Here is a 21,697-nt window from a genome sequence, read left to right as displayed (position 1 = left end):
AATCGGTGGATTTGCAAGGCAGAAACAACAGCAGCAAGTTTAACAGTCATAACTGTCATTTTTTTTTTAATAAGCTGTTTTGTGACAAGGTAAGAAACCTGCGATTAAATTAAACTTATAATTCTCTGTAGACTTATATGGTATGTATAGTTTTTGACTTTCGAAATGTAAACAATGTAGAAGTACAACAATTGTGCACATTGAATAAGCCGGTAAAAACTCTGGTTAAGTTTATATGCAAAGTGAAATGGGGGAGAGGGCAAAAAAAAAAGTGTGCGGATAGTTTTTTGCTCAAAGGCTAAATAATATTGGATTATGTACATATATTATAAAGCCAAAAGTCAGGTTCCTTTCAAGTTTTTTATTCACCACTTAATAAAATTCAAAGGAGTTTCCCCTTGCTACATTCACTTCAGCTTACTAAGTGGGGTCTTTCAGACAACAAGACATGATTTTCTATAATGCTGCTTTGCAATGTTTATTGTGAAAATTGCTATCCAAATATAAATGATTAGAGTGTACTAGACAAACTTTTTATCTAAAAAAAAACATGAAAATTGTGAGTATATATTAGTTTTTCTCATAACAATCAAATAGAATACACACAGTGCTGTTGTTTCAATTACTTTATTATAGAGCTCTGCTTCTTGTTGCCAATGTAAGACACTTTTGTGGCATTTATGATTTAAAAGACATTTATGTCAAATCCTTGAATAAGCTTGACCAAACATTTGTGGGTGCTTGTATCGTATTGTGAGGCTATGCATCTTTCTGTATCGTATCGTGAAATGTATGTATCGTTACCTGCCTAATTGCACTGCTTACCTCAGAGCTGGGATGTTGTATGACAGTATCCTTGCTGCTGATGTTTGGTGTAGTGGCTGTAGTAGTGGTTTTGGTTGTGCTTACAGGTGTCTGGCCCACAGCAGGCTTCTGCCTTTCTGGGCTTTTTTGTGTTGGGGAAATTTGAGATTGAGAAGGTTGTCTGGAAGGTATAGCACTCTGGCTTGGGGTCACTGGCAAGACAAAATCCTGGCTGTTGCACAAAGTCGTGGGTTTTCCGTTATCGTCTGTGTTGAGGTGCAGAATAGCTGAGTGAGTTAGTTTTTCAGTTGGGGTAGAGGTTGGTGAAGACGTAGGAGCTGAAATCTGTGAAATTTCTACTTCCGCTTCTTCCAGGGATGGCTGTGACTGCAGGGAAGGAGGAGGAGGCCAGTCAAGGGTCTCCAGCAACTCCTGTGATCTAAAAGGAGAGATTGGTGTAGGGGGTCCAGAGGATCGCCTCTGACAGAGAATGGTGGCCTTCTGGGCAGATTCAGCTAGAGCTAGTGCAAGCATGCGTGCAGCGTTCGTTGGTGGGAGAGGGGGAGGGAGAAGGGACACAGAGCTGATGGGGACAGTGCCCTTTGGTGAGTCCAGAGCTACAGCTCCTACGGATGGACAAAACAGAGGGAACTCAAACAAGGAGAAGGCAGGCTAATCTTCACGAGTAGGAAATAGTGGGAAATGTTAAACTTGTACTATCTACAGATTGTGGACAGATTTCTCTACACTGAGGGCACTTGTGCAAAGTGTTGCTGGTAAAACACTGGTGAACTAAACCTGAAAAATCAAATAATTATCTTTTTAATTAAATGGAAACCTAGCTTATTTCACAGCAGCATCAAGAAATATTGTCATTAATTTAGGTTAGCATATTCCTGTTTCAGTTCTGCTTACCTGGCTGCTCTTGAGAGCAGATGGTCTTTGGTGGCTGTGAACATTCAATGCTAGATATGTCTTTACCCTCAAAGGTAGCAGCTTTAAAAAGAAGCTCTTGTTGAATGGCTTCACTCAGGGGCAGATCAGTGGTTCTTGAAAAAGAGCTCAATTTTGCTGGAGAGTCAAGTGGAGATGAAGGAGAAGAGGGCTGAAGTACAGTGCTCTTTGGCACTTTCCCTGTCATGGGGCCAGTTGATTCAGAGATGTTTAAAGGAGTCAAAACTGCTGACTTCTCACTGCTCTCAATTGACTGAACCACAATTTTCTCTAGGAAAGGTGTAGAAGGCAGTTTGGAAATATCTCCTAAGGCCAGACTGTGTTCTGGAGATCGAGAACGGCTCGTAACAATAGCTCTGACTGGTGAGACAGGCTCTGAGCCACTGGCACTGCCAGGACTCCTCTTCAGACTGCCTGCATCTGTGTCAAGTGAGACAATGGATGTCTCTGCCAAAGGAAGGCTACACTGGAAAGACATGGGGTCAAAGTCTAGAGTGGCCATGCCAATGTCAGGGGGGCTTAAGTCCACATCATCAGCAGAGCGTGGAGGGGAAATGAGAGCAGGCACACAGATTGGACCGTCATCACATTCACTCTCTCCATGGTCCAAGTTGTCGTAGGAATTACAGTGTTGCTTGCTATCCAGCAGATCACCATTGAAAGAAGCAGAAAGAGCATCACTGCTGGAGCGAGGCCTACGTGGCCTGTACACCCTAGACTCTCCTGTGTTAAAGAAACAGCAGAAACAAGATTATTGCACCATATTTGTTTTACAACTTGAACAGTTGAGATGTCTGTGCAAAACACTGAAAATATTTTTAATCCACATTAATTAAGTGCTTCATTAGATTTGATTTACAACTTGACTGTTCAAATTTCTCAAGTTCCACTGTTCTTACGTACTCTCTTACCTTCAACATTATGTAGAGAGGTGAGAGACTCCTCACTTTTGGCAGACCGAAGAGTACCAGTGTCTCCTCTTCCTCCTTAATGGTGAATATTAAGTGAGAACAGAGCAATTAAAAGAATCTGTTTGTACATGACTAAGAAATAGCTCTTATCAATAGGTATCTGATGGTGTAATGGCAAAACACTAACCAGCCAATGCCATGGACTTAAGTTCGTTTGGTTCACTGGGATTTCGGTGTAGTTTGCGTTTAGACATCGAAGAGGACTTGCCCAGGTTGAAAAAGGATCGCCAACTGCCAACTGGGGACTTTTTAGATTTTATGAGCTGCCTTTTCCTAGGGGGAAAAAAATAACAGGCACACAATTAGTCTCTTGATTCTTTCAGCAATATAAAAAATATAATACAAACAATGACATGGATAAATGTTATAAAGCTTGCAATATACCTCTCAGTGGGGAATTCAATGACAGTGTGGAATTTTCCCTGTAAGGCTGCAGGCCCCTCTCCAACCTCAATATACTTGCTGTCTGCGGTGATCGGGGAGTTAATCTGGGCCTGGGTACGTGCCTGTGCCTCTTCTAGTGTTAGCAACTTTGTAGAAGGGGAGGGCACCAGCAAAGATTTTGGCCGAGACAAAGAGTTATGTCCTTAGAAGGCAAACACACACACAAATTAAGGATGAATATTCCAACACAGAGAAGAAGAAAAAAGCACACAAAAAAAGCATTTTTGTAAATCTTACCGGTTCCCTCTCGAATAAGTGAACTCAATTTGGGGCTGAAGAGAACATCAACATGGTTAAGGATGAACTCCACCACAACTGACTGTATTCGCACCTCCATAAAGGCAGCTGTACCACTGAAGCAAGCGGATTCTATTTGCTTTGACCTTATTGATTAAGAATAAAAAGCAAATATAGTTATGAACACTGGGGTTTTATAGTCATGTTAAGAGAACTTATGACAATAATATCTGTTCCCACATTTATATTTACAGCAGGAAATAGCATTTATACTGCCCAACAATGGCGAAACACAGTAACTACGCCAAAAGAATACGGATAAAAGTGGCTTCAAAGTTTTTGATTCTAGCGTGAATTTTGTAGTTACTGCATTTTTCCACACTGTTTTTTAATTCAAGCATAGTTGTTCCAAATATATCATAGTGTATGAGACTCAATTTTTACAAATTATATACAATAGTTATTGTGTTTTGCCTTTGCATGGCAGTTAAAACGTGATACATTATGCAGAGATCTTACCTTAGTAAGTTGGGGGCCCAAACAATGGCCAAATTCTTTGTATGCATGTTTGTTACATAGCTGAAAGTGGCCAAGTGTGACAGATGTCTCATAAGAAACTCTAGAGTCCTTAAAAAAAAAAAGCATAAATACTAAATGTTAGAATCACAGATCCATTAAAGACAGACAATACATAGAATGGGCATAACACACGGATATCCATTTTAGTTAACAGAGTTGTAATAACAGCCATCATATTTCTCAGTTATAAATGCACTTAAATTGCTTGAACTGCATTAGTAATTTAATTAGTGTCCTTAATACAAAAGTTTAAGATGCAACATTTGAAAAAGCTGGCGATATTGAACTGTAGGTCTTTGGGCAACCTGTAGAGGGCACTATGGTCATTTACAAACCTATAATGCGGAGGCGGCAGCTGCTGAATAACATCATGTATTTTGATCAGCCTCTCCTCATCTGTGGCTGCTGACACAGCTTCCTAAAAAGGAGCAGAATGGGTGTAAAACAGTGTCACTGCATCCAAAACGACAAAGACCAACAAAAAAACCCTCAAACACAGTCCAGCTAAAGGGGTGCATGTTCACACTGTACTGCTGAGTGGTAAAAGCACAAGGATAGTCCCCCTCTACTGTCCAACGCAGTATCACTACATTTTTCACATATCCCAGCTAAGCTGGGGTCAGAGTGCAGGGTCAGCCACCTGGAGCAGATAGGTTCAAGGTGTCTTGGTGGTGTTGGGGCTTGAACCCCCGACCTTCTGGTCAGTAACCCAGAGCCTTAACCGCTGAGCCACCACTGCCCTGGTGCTATAAGTAAATGTCTTATTCACTATGCACTGTATGTACAATTCTGTATTTTTAGAGTAAATGCGATTGCTGACGTGGACATGCCATCCACGGTTGCTGGACTACTGTGTACTGTTATTTCCTTCTGCCTTGTAAATTAACCACTTCTTCATGTGCAAATAAATAAAAATTTTTTTACTAAACATGAAATCAGAAGGAACCGCTATGTATGTAATAATATACAATATAATATTTTTTTTTTTCAAAGTTCGGAGTGAAATCAAGTAAATATAGTGCAACATTTTTTTTAGCAATTTTATATTTATGTTATTTACTATATTAAATAGTGTGATATATTGGCATTGTATCGGCCACGTTGCTCTCTGGATATTGGCATCAGCCATTAAAAAAACCCATATTGGTTGACCACTAATCATGAGTATGGACTTATTCTTCTGAGATAATAGGTGCTCTCACCCAGCACTACTTGCATGATAAAGAGTGTTTAAGAGAAAAAAGGTTTTTAACTCATCTCTCTGAAGTACATGCTTACCGAGAATTTCTCATACAGCTGGTAGGTAAGAAGAGGGTTGGGAAGCTCTCGAAAGTAAAGCTTGCACAGAGAGCCAACACAGTGTATGTCCTGGATGTAAACATCTTTTGTCAGATCTGGGATCTGTTCAGAGTCAAACTCATGTCTAAAAAGAGAGAATGTTTTGAGTTAATGAATTTTGATTCAGAATGACATAAATGGTGGTTATGCTTGGTGTGCATTTATCTTTTAACCAATAATTTATCTTGTGTTACTGACATCATTATATGAAGGAACAATTTAACATGCAATAAATATACTGCCATTATACAGTAGAATCACAGTAAACTTTTCCTGGACATAGGGTAATAAACCCCATCTAATAGCTCTGGTCCACCCATTTCCTCTTGTATCTGGATTCTTACAAACATTCCCATTAGAAAAATTAACAGCCACTTTACATTCAATCATTGTATTCAAAGTTTCTCATGCAGTATGATAAAGCCCTATCCCTGCTACTTAATTAGGGGAGTGTGTTTATATCCTACCGCAACTTCTGAATGTTGGAAGCGATCCCAGAGAGACGATACATTCCATCAACCACTCCATGCTTCTCAATGAACTCAGTGCAGCTTTTGAGTACCTGGGGGACTAAAGGTTTAGTCAAAATGTTACTCGAGCATCCTTTCTGGCATGAAAAGTGTGAGACTTGTCAAAATGCCAGATAAAAAAAATAAAAATTTTTAGCATCAATTGTTTTTTAAAGATTCTTGGATTTTGCATGATTTAAATAACTACTGCCACTGAAGGCAGTTAACTGGACCTGATTATCAGATAACAAACACATCCATACATGTCTGAAAGAGTCTTTCTTCTATAAGCCGTTTTTGAGTTCACATTTTCTGAGTTCACAACATTCAACTTAGTTTAGTTTTTGTTCGTTTTCACTCTGTGATGTTTTTGTGTGTTTTCTAGTTTCAGTTTAGTTTAAGTTTTTAACTTTAGCATTTTAGGGCTGTCGAAATTCATATGCTGACTGACATAATTTCAATGTTAAACGCCATACAATTCCTCAGGGCCATCTAGTCTAGCATTATCATCTAATAGCATTTAAATGTTTAATAAAACAAGGTTGTAAAGATATTCACATTTTACAATACAACCCCAATTCCAAAATTTGGAATTGCAAATTCCAGATTTGCAAATATATTTGCAAATATATTCAGATTTGCTATATTGAAAGCACTACAACTAAACATTGTATGACGTTTTCCCTTGTGAGTTTAATGTTTTTTTGTTTATTTTAAATGTACAGTTATTTCAAATATGAAATATCAAAAATATGAGTTTTTGGGGCAATTTAAGACTACTAACAATTTAACGAGTTGAAATAAAGTGTTGTGAAACATTAGATGTTAAACAGGTGAGGCAATCATGTCATAGTACTGTATACTGTATAAGCAGCATCCAAAAACAGCCTAGTTCTTCAAGAGCAAGGATCGTTCAAGATTTGTCAATTTGCCAAGAGATTCTTCAGCAAATAATCCAGCACTTTGAGAACAATGTTCCCCAAAGACAAATTGGAAGGATTTTGGCCATTTCACCCTCTACAGTGCTCAATGTAGATAAAAGATTCAAAGGATCTGGTCAAATCTCTGTGCGTAATGGGCAAGGCGAATACCACTTCTGAATGCGCGTGATCTCTGATCCCTCAGACTACACTGTCTTAAAAAATGGCATTCATCTTTAATGGATATCATGAACATAGGCTTCAGATAACTTTAGTAAACCTTTGTTAGTCAACACCACTCGCCACTGCATCCATAGATGCAAGTTAAGACTTTAATATGCAAGTTAAGACTTTAATATGCAAAGCAGAAGCCCTATATCAAAACTGTCCTTGGTCTCATCTTAGATGGAAAGTAGAACAGTGTAACTGTTTTTTGGTCCGAAGAGTCCACATTTACAATTTTTTTGAAAAACACATCCATTGTGTTACCAGGGCCAAAGAGGAAAAGGACCATCTAAGCTGTTATTAGCATCAGGTCCAAAAGCCAGTGTTTGTATGGGCCAGGGTTATGTCAGTGCGCATAGCATGGGTAACCCGCACATCTGTGAGAACAACATGAATGCAGACAGATATGTAAACATTTTGGAGCAACATACTGTCATCCAGCATTATCTTTTCCAGGGATGTCCCTGCAGTTTCCAGCAGGACAACTTCAAACCACATAAACATGGCTGTGTTACCAGAGAGTGGGGGTGCTAGATTGGCCTGCCTGCAGTCCTGACTTGTCTCCAACTGAGAATGTGTAGCACATTATGAAGCACACCATATGGCAAAGACCCCATCCAATTGTGCAGCTAAAGACATACATAGTGGATGAATAAGGGAAAATCCCCCTTTTTTTAAAACATAACAAACTTATGTCTTCAGTGCCCAAATGCTTAATAAGAGTTATTAGGACAAATGGTGATGTTTCACAGTGGAAAAAACTCTGTCCCAACTTTTTGGAGCGTGATGCAATCATCTGATTTGAAATGACTGTACTGTTGAAAAAAAATGAAATTCACAGGTTTAAAATCTAATGTGTAGTTGTAGTTGTAACGTATGCTACGATTGAAGGGACGGAAACAGGTGTCAGCTTAAGGGGTAAGCTTTTGTTTATTTTTCTTTTTAACAACACTATTGTAGGTTTTTTCCTTTTTCCTTGCTCGGGTTCTCCCTCTTCTGCTCTGTCACTGCTGCCCTTTTTATGCCGCTCTCCTCATGTTACTGAAATTAGACACAGGTGTTAGTCATCATTTAGCTCAGGTGTGAGCGCCCTTACCGCTTTTCTCTCCCGGACGGGCGCTTGACCACGCCCCCGCTGCCACAGTAGTGCTTTCAATATAGCAAAAGGTGAGTATAATTTACAAACCACTCATTTATGTTTTTATTAGCATTTTTCATACTGTCCCAACATTTTCAGAATTGGTGTTTGTGGAGCGGAGGGGGGCGGGGCCGGGTCGGAATATCGCACGCACGGTCCCCAATCGGCCTGATGAGGCGCGCGAGGGATAAAGGCGGCCAGTGACGATGGTTCGAGAGAGAGAGAATTACGGGCATGTCCGTCATGTGTGTGTTTATGTTTGTGCTTTTGGTTTTGAGTTTAATTAAATAATATTTATATTGACAAGCCGGTTCTCGCCTCCTCCTTGCCCATCCTTTAACTGTGTTACAGGGTTGTATACTGTAAATGAAGAACTAAAACCAAGCATAATTTTGTGGTCATTTAAATTTTATTTTAGCTCGTCATGAATTTATTTATTTTTTGTTTGGTTTCATTCCCACCCCAACAATTATGTTATTATTTTTATTTTAGTTAATTAATATATTTTCAAAAAGTTTTTACTAACCAAAGACATGGTTAATATAGGTGTTCATTGGTTTACATTTGCTCTAGCAACACTAGACATAATCCAGATCTCCAACTTCAATCTGAGGAATCTTGGTCACAGAGAAGCAGACAACCCTGACAGGCCTCCTGCTCTTGACAAACATCATCCAGCTGATGACTGATTCTCAGAGTCTCTCAGAGGCAGCTGTTCATCTACATTCCTTACATAGCAGTCTGAAGCACAAAATCCTCCAGAAATTTAAGAAAATATAAAATTACAGTATCTTGAAAATCAATCAATGCATTTAAAATGATAAAAAAGAAAGTGTATATATTGTTCTGTAATGCATGGAGGTCTAAAGAGCTTTAGGCTAATGTGACTGACCCATACTAATGACTAAATACTTGAACAAAGCGTTCATCCCCGTCATCTCATGTTGCTTTGAGATCACAGCATCTGAGATGGAGTACACAATTTACCATCACCTGCTTCACAAACACCTTTAAAGATGTGTGTGCTCTAGGTTTTGAATCTAAACACTTGACTTTCAAAACACTCATCTAATCGCAATTTGTGATCATATGTAGCAGTTTCAGGAATGTTTTCTTTTTCAATTGTTTTATGAATTTTCCATTAATCTGGCTTGTAGATACTGAGAATGTTGCATTTCTTTGCACCTATGAGAAGAAAAAATATATACTCTTCAGCATTTTAATTAAAGCTTAGGGTTTTTTTTTACCCCTTAATATTCTATCGAGCATTCGCACCAAGTTGCGAGGAGCCCATTTGAAAAGGACAAGGCTTAGAATGTAAGGGCAGGCAATAGCTCAAGGGAGGATTTGGAGTCAAACAAATGGAGCAAGTTCTGAAGGCTGCCAGGGAGCTTTAAATCAATGGTGAAGAAATCTCCAGACATGGCCCCCTAACCATTCCTCCTGACCTTTCCACCCCTTTAAGCCAATCGGTTGCTATGGCAGCCATCCAAGGGCGATTCTTCAGGAAGGGGTCTGCTGTGCTCTCCGGCCCACCCACTCAGTATTTATAGGGGCTTTCACACTTGCAGTTTAGTGAGAAAGCCAGCCAGAATACGGTTCACATGAAAAACTGGTAATATGAAAGTTTTTTTTTTTTTTCTCGGACCAGAGAGAAGACAGTGGTACCAAACCGCCAATAGCTGATGTCTTAGACCATGTCAAGACGATATTTGGCTTGTTTTCCCATGTACTAAATTATTATTATTATTATTATTATTATTAGACTATTATTATTATCAAATTAATATTACAAATAATTTTCCCGTAGACACGTGTTTGAAGAAACACACATTGTTATATTATTAAGAACAGATGACAGAAAAGCTGTATATGGGCATATATGGACACACTGATACCGATGCGTACAGACTCGTGGAACAGGCGCATCTAAGGATCTCACACTTTGTTTCTGCCTTCCGATTTTTATTTAAAATTTCTTATGAGTGCTGAAAATGACCTCTGACATCTCAGTTCAGGAGGTGCTTTGAGTTCAGTTAATTTTATTTCCACAGAGCAATTTTTTGTGAACGCAAATCTGCAGCCTATATAATAATACAAAAACACATCGAACCATGATTTATATTTCAGTGAAATCACCATAATAATAATTATTTTTACATTTCTATTTGTTTTTATGTCTTAGTTTGTATAAGTAATTTTCCGCCTGCATGTTTAGACGGATTCTTGCCTGTGACGGTATATGGAAAGGTGGTTACTTATATATATATATATATATATATATACACAGTATCTCACAAAAGTGAGTACACCCCTCACATTTTTGTAAATATTTCATTATATCTTTTCATGTGACAACACTGAAGAAGTGACACTTTGCTGCAATGTAAAGTGAGTGTACAGCTTGTATAACAGTGTAAATTTGCTGTCCCCTCAAAATAACTCAACACACAGCCATTAATATCTAAACCGCTGGCAACAAAAGTGAGTACGATCCTAAGTGAAACTGTCCAAATTGGGCCCAGTGTCAATATTTTGTGAGGCTACCAATATTTTCCAGCACTGCTTTAACCCTCTTGGGCATGGAGTTCACCAGAGCTTCACAGGTTGCCACTGGATTCCTCTTCCACCCCTCCATGACGACATCACTGAGCTGGTGGATGTTAGAGACCTTGTGCTCCTCCACCTTCCATTTGAGGATGCCCCACAGATGCTCAATAGGGTTTAGGTCTGGAGACATGCTTGGCCAGTCCATCACCTTCACCCTCAGCATCTTTAGCAAGGCAGTGGTCATCTTGGAGGCGTGTTTGGGGTCGTTATCATGCTGGAATACTGCCCTGCGGCCCAGTCTCCGAAGGGAGGGGATCATGCTCTGCTTCAGTATGTCACAGTACATGTTGGTATTCATGGTTCCCTCAATTAACTGTAGCTCCCCAGTACTGGCAGCACCAGACCATGACACTCCCACCACCATGCTTGACTGTAGGCAAGACACACTTGTCTTTGTACTCCTCACCTGGCTGCCGCCACACACGGCTGAACCAAATAGGTTTATCTTGGTCTCATCAGACCACAGGATATGGTTCCAGTAATCCATGTCCTTAGTCTGCTTGTCTTCAGCAAACTGTTTGTGAGCTTTCTTGTGCATCTTCTTTAGAAGAGGCTTCCTTCTGGGATGACAGCCATGCAGAAGAATTTTATGCAGTGTGTGGTGTATGGTCTGAGCACTGACAGGCTGACCCTCCACCCCTTCAACCTCTGCAGCAAGGCTGGCAGCACTCATACGTCTATTTCCCAAAGACAACCTCTGGATATGATGCTGAGCACATGCAGTCAACTTCTTTGGTCGACCACGGCGAGGCCTGTTCTGAGTGGAACCTGTCCTGTTAAACCACTGTATGGTCTTAGACACAGTGCTGCAGCTCAGTGTCAGGGTTTTAGCCTAGGCCATTTTTATATAGAGCAACAATTTATATATATATATATAATCTCGTGAAGGAGGGAACAAAACAAATTTATTCTCACACGATATATTTTCCTGGATAACGAAATACCTGGCGGGTAGAGAAGGCACAGATGAAGCTTCTTTGTCAGAGAGATGTTCACAACTGTTGTTAAGCCATCTTTCAAAAAGTTAAACAACACTCATTTTAAATGCACTTATTTTTTCAGTTACATTTGAATTTTTAGCTGAAATAATTAAAAAATAAAGTTCCAAGTTTGAAATCAAGGTGTCTCGTTTTGTTGTGTAGTCTTAACCCTAACCCTTGCTTAATGAAAATGATCCCATAGTACCACCTAGTGTCCAACCAGCACTAATACTGGTATTCGTCAATCAAAACTTGGTCAACCAAGACTCTTCTCATAGACTAATGGTTAGTCGATTATCAGGGTGCAGCCCTAGTTGACAGTAACTGATCAAGTTTATCTTATTAAACTAGTTATCTTGTTAAACCGTGCTTATCCTTAGGGTTGGCTGAATTAAAAGTTTAGCTTTCTTGTTTATTTATTTTTTTCCTCTTCACATTATTGTAATACTATTTGAACTTTATTAAAACTATTTGCACTGATTTATTGTGTTGGTTAATTTTTGTTCCTTTTGTGCTTTTTTGTTCCTTTGTTGGAGCTGCAGTGGCTGAGGAGATGAGCCTTTGAGTCTGTAAAAAAAAGTCAACAAACTGAAAAAATAAAACCAAAGTTTTTTGAGGTAATGTTTGCAATCTTGTTAAAATCGATTTCATAAAATTGTATCGGTATCGAAGTCAAGATATCGGTATCGATATAAAAAAAAATAATAACGATACCCAGCCCTATATCTGACACATATCTGTTAATTAGAAGACAATGTGAACAGCCAAAAGTTGTTTTAATCTGACATTTCCAAATCCTATCTGGGCCACTTTCATATGTGGAAATAAGCCTGATATGTATCAGATTTTTTTTACGATGTGCCTTCAGTCTGAACAGCCAGGTCAGATTTAATGTGATTTAAAAAAGACCATTTGCAACCAGCAGACAGTTGCCTTCTCCTAGACATGCATATCTGCAATAAAATATAGCGACCCGTGTCATGTTTTCCATCATGTGCATGTTTATGATGATGCTAGTTTTACCAAAATGAACTGGGGTTTGACAGAATACACGACCAACTCTACAGGTGCTGCCAAGAACAATTGCACTCTAAATCAGACTGCAGCATATGTAACCAGTATGAAAGCCACTAAGGTTGATGTCAAGCTAAACCATCTGCAGCATTGGCAAATTGAACAAGCTTTTGAGTACGACCAAAAGGGGCAAACTTACCATCATGGCCTGAGTTGAGGAGATGCTCTCCCAGGTCACAACCAAACACCCTCTCCCTGAGGATACCTCTCTGCTTCAGCTTCTGTTTGGTTGGCCTGGACTTCATGAATGTGCGCAGAAAAGTGATCAGCTTTCCGTGTTTCTTTGACACTGAAATATAAAAATTACGATAAAAAAAACAATCTCGGTAAGTAAGTTTACATGTCAGTGAAACCGATGGCGCACCTGGAATCACAAGCAGTACAGCAGCAAATTAACTAGGCAAAAGAAAAATCTATTTCACAACACAGCCTGGTGCCATCTACACCATGTAAGTGAGCCATGATCTTATGAAATGAAAGGGGAAACAAACCACTGGGTTGTGTGAGAAGAATGGGTTCAGCATTATCATTGTCTTTGTTCCTTTTCTGTAGGAATTTCCCAAATACATCATTGTAAGTGTTGTCGCACGACCAGGAACTCCAAAGGCTGTTTCATCAGCCAAGCGCTAGTGTATTCACACAAAAATAAATCAAGATTCCTCTGTCAAAAGTGCACCCCCTGCCCTTGAATTACTATTATTTGCGTGATTGTATTACAACGGTTATGGCAAAACTGAACCAAGCCACTTTCTAGTTTTCTTCTGAAAAATTGTATAAATAAATAAATTAGACTGCATGATGATTGGCTAACATACAACATCTGTGAAAGTCATTAAAGAAAGTAATAAATGTTTCCTTTCATTTGATTTTTGAAGGAGGCCAAGAAGCAGGAAGGACATCTCAAGCTATATGGTCTCCTGAGTAACTTGTGCTGACATTACACACAGACAGTATCAGCCATGCAAAAGAAATTCAGCCATCTGGCCTAGAATTTGTATGAGATCTCAGATGCCATAAAAAAAAAATTATCAAGAGAGAAATGTCAAGGAACTAAAAGAAAAACTCAAATGCACCACAATAATTACACTATATTTGCTTTAAAATTAGCCTGTAGTCTGAAATGAGGACTTCCTGGGCAATTGCATTTTAGGAGGCAATTTATAATATTTAAATTCTATAAAACGAACCAAAAACTGTTCAGATATTAAAGCTTTATGGATCAGCAAACAATCTGTTGCCAAAAATGCTGTCTGAACTACTACATCTGCTGTGGAATTCTTGAAAAGCACACTGGTCTATCTGTTTGTGTTTATGTGTGCGCGTGTGACAGAGTTTGCAGAAGGCGAGGCAAAAATGGTTAGCAAAATAATTGCGAATATCACACTGTTTTTTAACACTCCCTTTTGATTTGATGAATGTGGGATCGCTGTACACTGAAGCCATGGTGGACGTGGCAGGGGGATATCTGCCAGCTGTGACCTCATCAGTGGCTGCTCATCTGTGAGCCATTAACTTTTAAAAGGAACATTACTTATTATTTTGTTCCTTATGAAAAGTATCAAAACTTCTCATCCAGACGTTAAAACTGTTTCGAGGGCAATATCCAGCAAAGGTTAATAATAAAAGAAGACATTATAGGAATTTCCTGTTCTACTTTTCTAAGGCCAATAAGGAAACAAATTCACAGATCCTCTTATTTTGATGACCACCACAAACATAGGCATGCATTGAAAGCCAGAGAAGCTGCAAGCAGTGCCTCAATAAGTCTTTCAGCATGTGTGTTATTCTGTTGCTGGAGAATGTTTCCTCCAAACTCTACAAGAACAGGTAATAACATACATATTCAGGACAACGAGTACTCGCACAAAGTTTCTAAACTACATATGGAAATGTGGGGGGTGTATAAAAAAACTGTGTATCTGTCGATTTATTTTGCATAATAAAGAGATTTGAACATTAAAAATCAGTAAAGACAAGATCTGGGAATATCAGAACTTTTGCTCATATATAAAAACACAATATAAAATAATTAAATTGCTAACATATTACAAGGATTTACCACAGTGTTACTATAACAAAACATTTTCCCCACCCCCTCCTCCCCAGACACCAAGCTCATGCGAGTTGCCAGGTTGAGGACACGCAACAGGAAGGAGCAAACTGACAATGGCAAGCGACGAGCCTTACACTGTAAGCTGATCAGCTAATGCATACGCTTGCAAATGTTTTTATTGTTTGCAAATTATAAATCAGCTCATGTGGATTTTTTTATAACTCTTGTCAATGCTAGATTTAGCTGCTTCCATGGCTGCAGCGTGCTGTGTTTGCCAGCTAACTTGTTTCAAATCTGGCAACCCGGGGTGTCGAAATACTATTGGGAGATAGGAAGTGAGCGGGATCACACAGGCCAAAACACTAACATAAATTCTGGCCCGCAATAGACATTGCAAAGTAGAATATACTAGTGATGGGAATATCGGATCATTTTACTGACTTGAATCTTTGAGTCTCATTCAGCAAAAAGAACGAATCATTATTCAAGTAATTTCATTCATTTGAGCAGAATGAAAATAAAATGTTACATTTTCAATAGCCAAATATATATATATATATATATATATATATATATATATATATATATATATATATATATATATATATATATATATTTATTCTTGTATGAACATCAACAGAAAGGCAGTCATAACTGAAATATTTACAAAGACTGAGATTAGAATTCAATTTACAAATCACATTCTCCATAACATACCAAACAATAAATTACAGAAAATAAGTTAATAATTAAACTAAACAAAAGTTTAGAGAGTAGGAGAATTTTTATATTACAAAACCAAAACAAAGAATACAAATATTTTGCTTTAGGACATTTCATCCCACACAATGCCTCTAAATACATACAACAATTATTCTCTAAAAACAAGTAATTGGGGAGGAATTTTGAAAAATTTACATTTGTGTATGTAGAATTTCAACAAAAGCAATACATTATTAATAACATAAGATACAATTTTATCCTTAATTAATCAACCAAATTTAACAATTTCCCATTAAATTATCAGTCTCGCAGGTATTTTTTGTTGCATCCAGCTAAATGCATCCTTCCAGAATGAATAAACCAAATTACATTGAAAAAACAAGTGTTCCGCTGTTTCTATCTCTGACTTGCATATTTGACAGGTTTGAATCCCCAAACATTAAATCTTATTCTTGACAATTATCTTAGTTGGATAAATATGATTCATAATTTTAAAGTGCACCTCTTTACATTTTTCAACGGGAAATTAAAAGAAATTTGTTCTAATTTCACTCACTTTCTTCTCCAAATGACGAAAAAGACTTAGAGGTGAACTAATCATTTCTGTTTCCTGTTTGAGCAATACATAGCGTATACGGCTGTCACGTGACAAGAGAACTAACGACTCGGACCAAAAGAGTTGAAAGGTGAGCTATTAATGTATTTTTCCTTGTACAAACGAACGGAGCTAGTACAATGCGCATGAGCAGCCAACACAAAATGAACACATCACTCTCTGAGACTACTCGTTCTTCGGAGTCACATAAAAGATTCGTTCAAAATGAATGAATCGTTCATGAACGACCAATCACTTGAATATAGCCTACTGGCTTTAGCATTGTTTTCGGATAAGGCGGTATTTCAACTTTACATGTTTCCTAAATCTCTGATAACAAATTATGATGATTTTATGCTTTAGTACAGTAAATATATTGCACCTTTAAAGGACTACATTTCAGAAGGCTTAATGAGGCAAGAGAAGAAATAAGAATTTTCGCACTGATTTAACGTATCATCTTCACTTCCACAAGTCGGTGGCACTAACATTCACGTTATTTGCATATTTTTGCCTCTAGGAACAATTAGCTTTTCTTTGGCGAATTTTGTTTTTATGTTAAACACTACATTTCTTAGAAAATACATTACCATTAAAAAGCAAAGCATAACAGTTTGTCCCTTTGCACAAAGTGACCCTGAGCAGTGTTATATTATTTCAACGGTACAGGCATGTCATTTCCGATTATACATTTAAAATATGCTTTTTTTATATCCCTACATTACTGAACCAAATTGTACTCGAGACTGCCCTTAGCCTCCGACGAAGAGACACTGGTGATGTCACTGTCACAACGTTGCCGACTACATTTATTACCCTCTCAATAAACGCTTTGCTTAAATATGTTTTGGTGGCGAGTTTAAGTGACGTTTGCGATTAAATATGTAAATAAAACTTCGTTACATTAACTAAATATATCGAAATGGCTATTCAGTGATATCCTACTATTTGGCGATTTTTGTGTAACAAATAAGAAAGACAAATAACATGAGTTCTTATTATACCACAACTGTGCAAGTATTTAAAGAGCATTACACGTATTTCGGCCGCCTCTATAAGTTGTATTTATTTAATCTATAAGCGGTAAAATTAAAAGCAACTTTAAAACTTACCTCAGATTCAAACGTGAAATATTCGTGGCAAAAATATTATACAATGTAATACAAATAAATAAATAAATCCAAGGATGGGAAAACGGTGATTAAGTGAAGTATTGTGAACTTTGGCAGGCAGCAGTTGTTGCGAAGATAAGGTAGTATACATTAGCGCTTTATCAACAGTGACATCCTTTTCATAGACCCGACAATGGTGAAAGATCATCACAAGACACACACTCTCACTCTCTCTACAGTCAGCCGGTTAAATCTAATAGTCAGCATGCATTCTTTCCTCTTCGCTTTTTTTCCTTCTCTCTTTACTCTTGAGTTTGTCCAGCCCCTAATATCAACTTTCAACCGCTCGGGCTTCTAACTGCAGTAACCGGGGCGTGAACGTTTCAGCCTGCAGACTGTTGCATTTATCGGGTATCCAATATCGAGTGATGAATGTCGTTTAAAAGACATTCACAATGGCAACACAGTACAGTGTTGCCCAGTAACCTTCTAAAATAATCACATAAAAATGTCAGCAATAGCTTAAGTTTGCCAAATAGGGGGAACGCACCTTAATATATAGTATTTCTACACCAAATTGTTAAATTATACCCAAGCAAGAGGTTAGAATGGCATACTGAAGGCATTTCATTTTTATTTGACTACACCGCAAGGGCGACAACAATGCATTCTTTATTTCTAAAGAAACTCAGATCAATGGCAAGGCCAAGTTCTATTCAGCTTTTATGGCACACATTGACATAGCTATAAGGATTTGACAAAGACAACCTTGTCTGGACTAGACTCCAAAGCAATAGGTTTGTGGATGAACTGTCAAACACTAAACAGAGATATGCTTTCTCTTACAAGGTAACACTGTCTAATAGATATAATCTATGCAATCTCTGCAATCCAAGTGAAATGGCTTACTAATAATTCCTATATTTACAAACCAATGTTCTATTTTGGCCAAATATTGATCAGATAAAGCTTTAGTTTTGAAATCAGAACAAAACAATATTGTGCACTACAAGTACAATGTATATTGAGGAGAGTCCCCTGTTCACAAAGCTTTTTGAGTGTAGTGTCAGAAAAGCACTATATACATGTAACATTCATTCATATATATTCATATATATTTTTCATATAAAAGTCTCTGTTTCAGACAGGCATTCATAACAGGTCAGTCAGGAAATGCAGTCCCCTCTAGGACAAATGGACAGATATTGCAATGCAACCTCAATACAGTTTCCAGCTGTCTTGGCTTGTTCACTGAGGCAGCTGCCCTTTGCTCCATTGAGAGGAAAACAGTGGTGCCCCATAAGGAAGTTAGGAAGTGAAGGAAACTACATCTGGAGTCACACCTGCTAAGTATGAGCATATGGGAACAAAACTTTTTTCACAGTCACTAAATGTATTTTGTGACTATGATAACTGTCAAAGGGGAAAAAATAAATACATTTTAAAGTGTGAGAGATCTGAAGGGATGATGAAACGTTTATACTAAAAGCATTTCCATAACCAAAATTATCCTCTATTTCTTGGTGTAAATAAAACATTACAGCAACCTTTATCACTTTTAAACCACCTGGGACACAATACAGATGATAGGACATTACGAGGTTAAACATTTACTCTGGGCATTTGCTTAATGAGGTGAATGATTTATAAGGCATTTGTGTGTCGTTTGGTTGGCTAGTCGAAGCTCTGCAGGGGAGCTGATAGGTATGCTGTATTTGAGCAAGCACTAAGGCAGCACTCAAGAATATTTTTGAATCACCATGGAGAGACTGTATTTCATATTGTCAGTGGACAAAGTTGAGATGATCTTATTGCCTTTTTTAAAAAGAGTCATTTAAATCAGCCACACTGTGTTGCAAAACAACCTTTAACAATGTGGCTGTCTGGCAAACACAATGTGCTGCATTTGAAAGAGCAGAGGAATTGTACCATGAACTAGACAAGATATGTGGTGAAGAACCTTGTCGATATTTCAATATAGACACAAAGTGTGAACATAGTCAAAAAAGACTGTTTACAATATGTCCATATAAAATGCAAAACACTGATAAAGGCTTTCACAAGCATTGAAATGTAGGGCAAGAGAGAGTCAATGCTATCAAGGTAAATCTACGAGACAGGACACAAGGTTCAAAGTCACATGCCACTGAGACACTAAGAGGGTTAAGTGAAAAGCAAGACTCCATTTTTGTTTTGTTGATTTGTCACACCAAATAAGAGCAGGTATAGTTAAGAGCATAGTCCACTCAATAAAAAAAAGCTTGTTTACATTTACTTACCCTCCTGTTGTTACAAACCCATGTGACTCTTTTTTCAGTGGAACACTAAATGAGATGTGAGATAATGATAGCCTGTCATCAGATGCAAAGAAAGGTGACTGAGGCTAACATCTGCCCAACATCTTCTTTAGTGTTCCAAGTCATATTGATATGAAACAACATGAGGGAGAGCAAATGATCAATTAATTTACATTTTCGGATAAACTAACCATTTAATTTAAAGTGAGACATTCCGCTTGTGATGTTAGGAAAAACCAGTGATACTACATCAATCTAATGCTTTGGAGTGCCAATAGTGTTTAGAAGACCTGTGAGTGGAAGTGACTGTGCAGAGAGATGCACAGGGGAGTTTGAGGTTAGTCTGTGTTAAGACGTAGTACATGGATAATTTTGGTCTACCTGAGCTCAGCCTGTAGGGGTTTAATGGGTCGGGTGCCCATGCACTGTCCTTCTTTTTACTCTCCATCTCTAAATCTGCATGCCGGGAGGAGAGAAGGGGAGGAAGGGACCCAGTTAGAAAACATGAGAACAACAGCTGTTCTGTACCCCTCACTCCACATTTCCTGTCCATTAGACATTGTTTCACAGCAGTTCTATTGATTCCATAAAAAATTTGGTGCAGTAAAATGCACTTCAATACAAACATACAAGGCTACCAAGTGCTCTAAGCTGCAATGCAAGTTGCATGATACTGCCAAAGAACAACTGATGCGTTCAGGGAGAACGTGTGATAAAGAAAGATAAAATGAGAAAATGTGTGCATGTATGTGTGAGAGAGAGAGAAAGAGGAGAGGGAGGGTGTGTTACTCTTTGTGTTTATATGTTGGTTTGTTTAAAAGGATAGCTCACCCAAAAATGAAAATTCTGTCATCATTTATTTACCCTCATGTTGTTCAAATCCCATTTGACTTTCTGTCTTCCATGGAACACAAAAGAAGATGTTAGGCAGAATATTAGCCTTAGTCACTATTCACTTCTATTGCATTTTTTTCATACATTTTATCTCTTATGTGTTACACAGTGGAGAAAAAAACATATAGGTAGGCCTGTCACGATTATTAAATAACCATCTGATCAGGGTTATTTGATCAAACCGTGGTTATTTGAGATAACCGCAATTATTGGGCATTCTAATTCCAATCACATTTGAATGCCAAAATATGTGAATTTTAAGCAAATATACTGTATAAATGCCATTCAGTTCACTCAGAGCCCAACTGTTACTGAGCCGCGCCACAACGTCAACCAGCTCCTGTCCAAAAGAGCACTTCTCAAGCGCTTTGATGCACAAGCTGTCAGAATAGAATCCTTTATTTTGGTCACACATTATACACATAGTTTTTTGCATATATACAGTGAAATTTCTTAGTTTTTTCACATATCCCAGCTAAGCTGGCGTCAGAGTGCAAGGTCAGACATGATACGGTTAAGGTACCTTGCTCAAGGGCAGTGGCATCTTGGTGGTATCTTGAGCCCCCAACCTTCTGGTCAGTAACCCTGAGCCTCAACCGCTGAGCCACCATGCAATAGAGCAGAGGCTTGCACCGGTTTTACTTTAAACGATCATGTAATGGCAAATGTTCCTGGCTCATACACGCAGTGTTAATGACACGCAGTGACACAGAGGAGACACACGCTTCACTCCACTCTATTTCTGTGGAGTGATGAAATGAAATCTCAAAGCTTTTGCTTCATGACAAATAAGGGCACGTGGGTTCAATCAAAGCATTAAAATATTGTGTGAAATTGAAGAAATTAGGACAGAACTATTTTACTATTGCATAATAATATATAATATAAAAATGATATTTGATTATTTATAAAAAATATATAATATAAATATGAGTTTAAAAACAACAGTGAAAATGTAAAATTAACCAAAACAAAAGAAATATTTTAAGTATTTAGAAATATTTTGATATTTAAAACATTGTTGTTCATGTCATACATACAGTATGTTTTTAAAGCCTTAAAAGGAAATCATATATCCCACTTTTATTACTTGATTTATATATTTAAAGTGAAATATGTAAAAATGACTTAAGGTGTATGAAGCACAAATGCATAAAAAGCACACCTTAAGAAATATGACAATTTATATGACAAAACAATCGTGAAAGCACTTAAGGAGGCAATTAATAGTCATAGCCCT

The 21,697-nt window shown here is 37.9% G+C and overlaps 1 protein-coding gene across 1 annotated transcript in view; it reads right to left on the bottom strand.

Moving 5' to 3' along the window:
• Positions 1-21,697, bottom strand: part of LOC127624558 (rho GTPase-activating protein 32-like) — a 140,284-nt gene that overhangs the window by 3,293 nt on the left and 115,294 nt on the right. Inside the window, exons 13-24 of the mRNA XM_052099329.1 lie at positions 19,945-20,019; positions 12,923-13,072; positions 5,795-5,897; positions 5,268-5,412; positions 4,325-4,407; positions 3,930-4,037; positions 3,411-3,556; positions 3,114-3,315; positions 2,857-3,002; positions 2,670-2,744; positions 1,720-2,481; positions 826-1,430 (exon numbers count right to left, since the gene is read on the bottom strand). Of these exons, the coding sequence (XP_051955289.1) occupies positions 826-1,430; positions 1,720-2,481; positions 2,670-2,744; positions 2,857-3,002; positions 3,114-3,315; positions 3,411-3,556; positions 3,930-4,037; positions 4,325-4,407; positions 5,268-5,412; positions 5,795-5,897; positions 12,923-13,072; positions 19,945-20,019 (2,600 nt within the window). The remainder of the gene's footprint in view (positions 1-825; positions 1,431-1,719; positions 2,482-2,669; positions 2,745-2,856; positions 3,003-3,113; positions 3,316-3,410; positions 3,557-3,929; positions 4,038-4,324; positions 4,408-5,267; positions 5,413-5,794; positions 5,898-12,922; positions 13,073-19,944; positions 20,020-21,697) is intronic.

This window comes from Xyrauchen texanus, chromosome 31 (genome assembly GCF_025860055.1).
Source record: "Xyrauchen texanus isolate HMW12.3.18 chromosome 31, RBS_HiC_50CHRs, whole genome shotgun sequence".
Taxonomy (NCBI): domain Eukaryota; kingdom Metazoa; phylum Chordata; class Actinopteri; order Cypriniformes; family Catostomidae; genus Xyrauchen; species Xyrauchen texanus.
The sequence above is the reverse complement of the archived record's forward strand: the minus strand, read 5'-3'. Positions and strand labels throughout refer to the sequence as shown.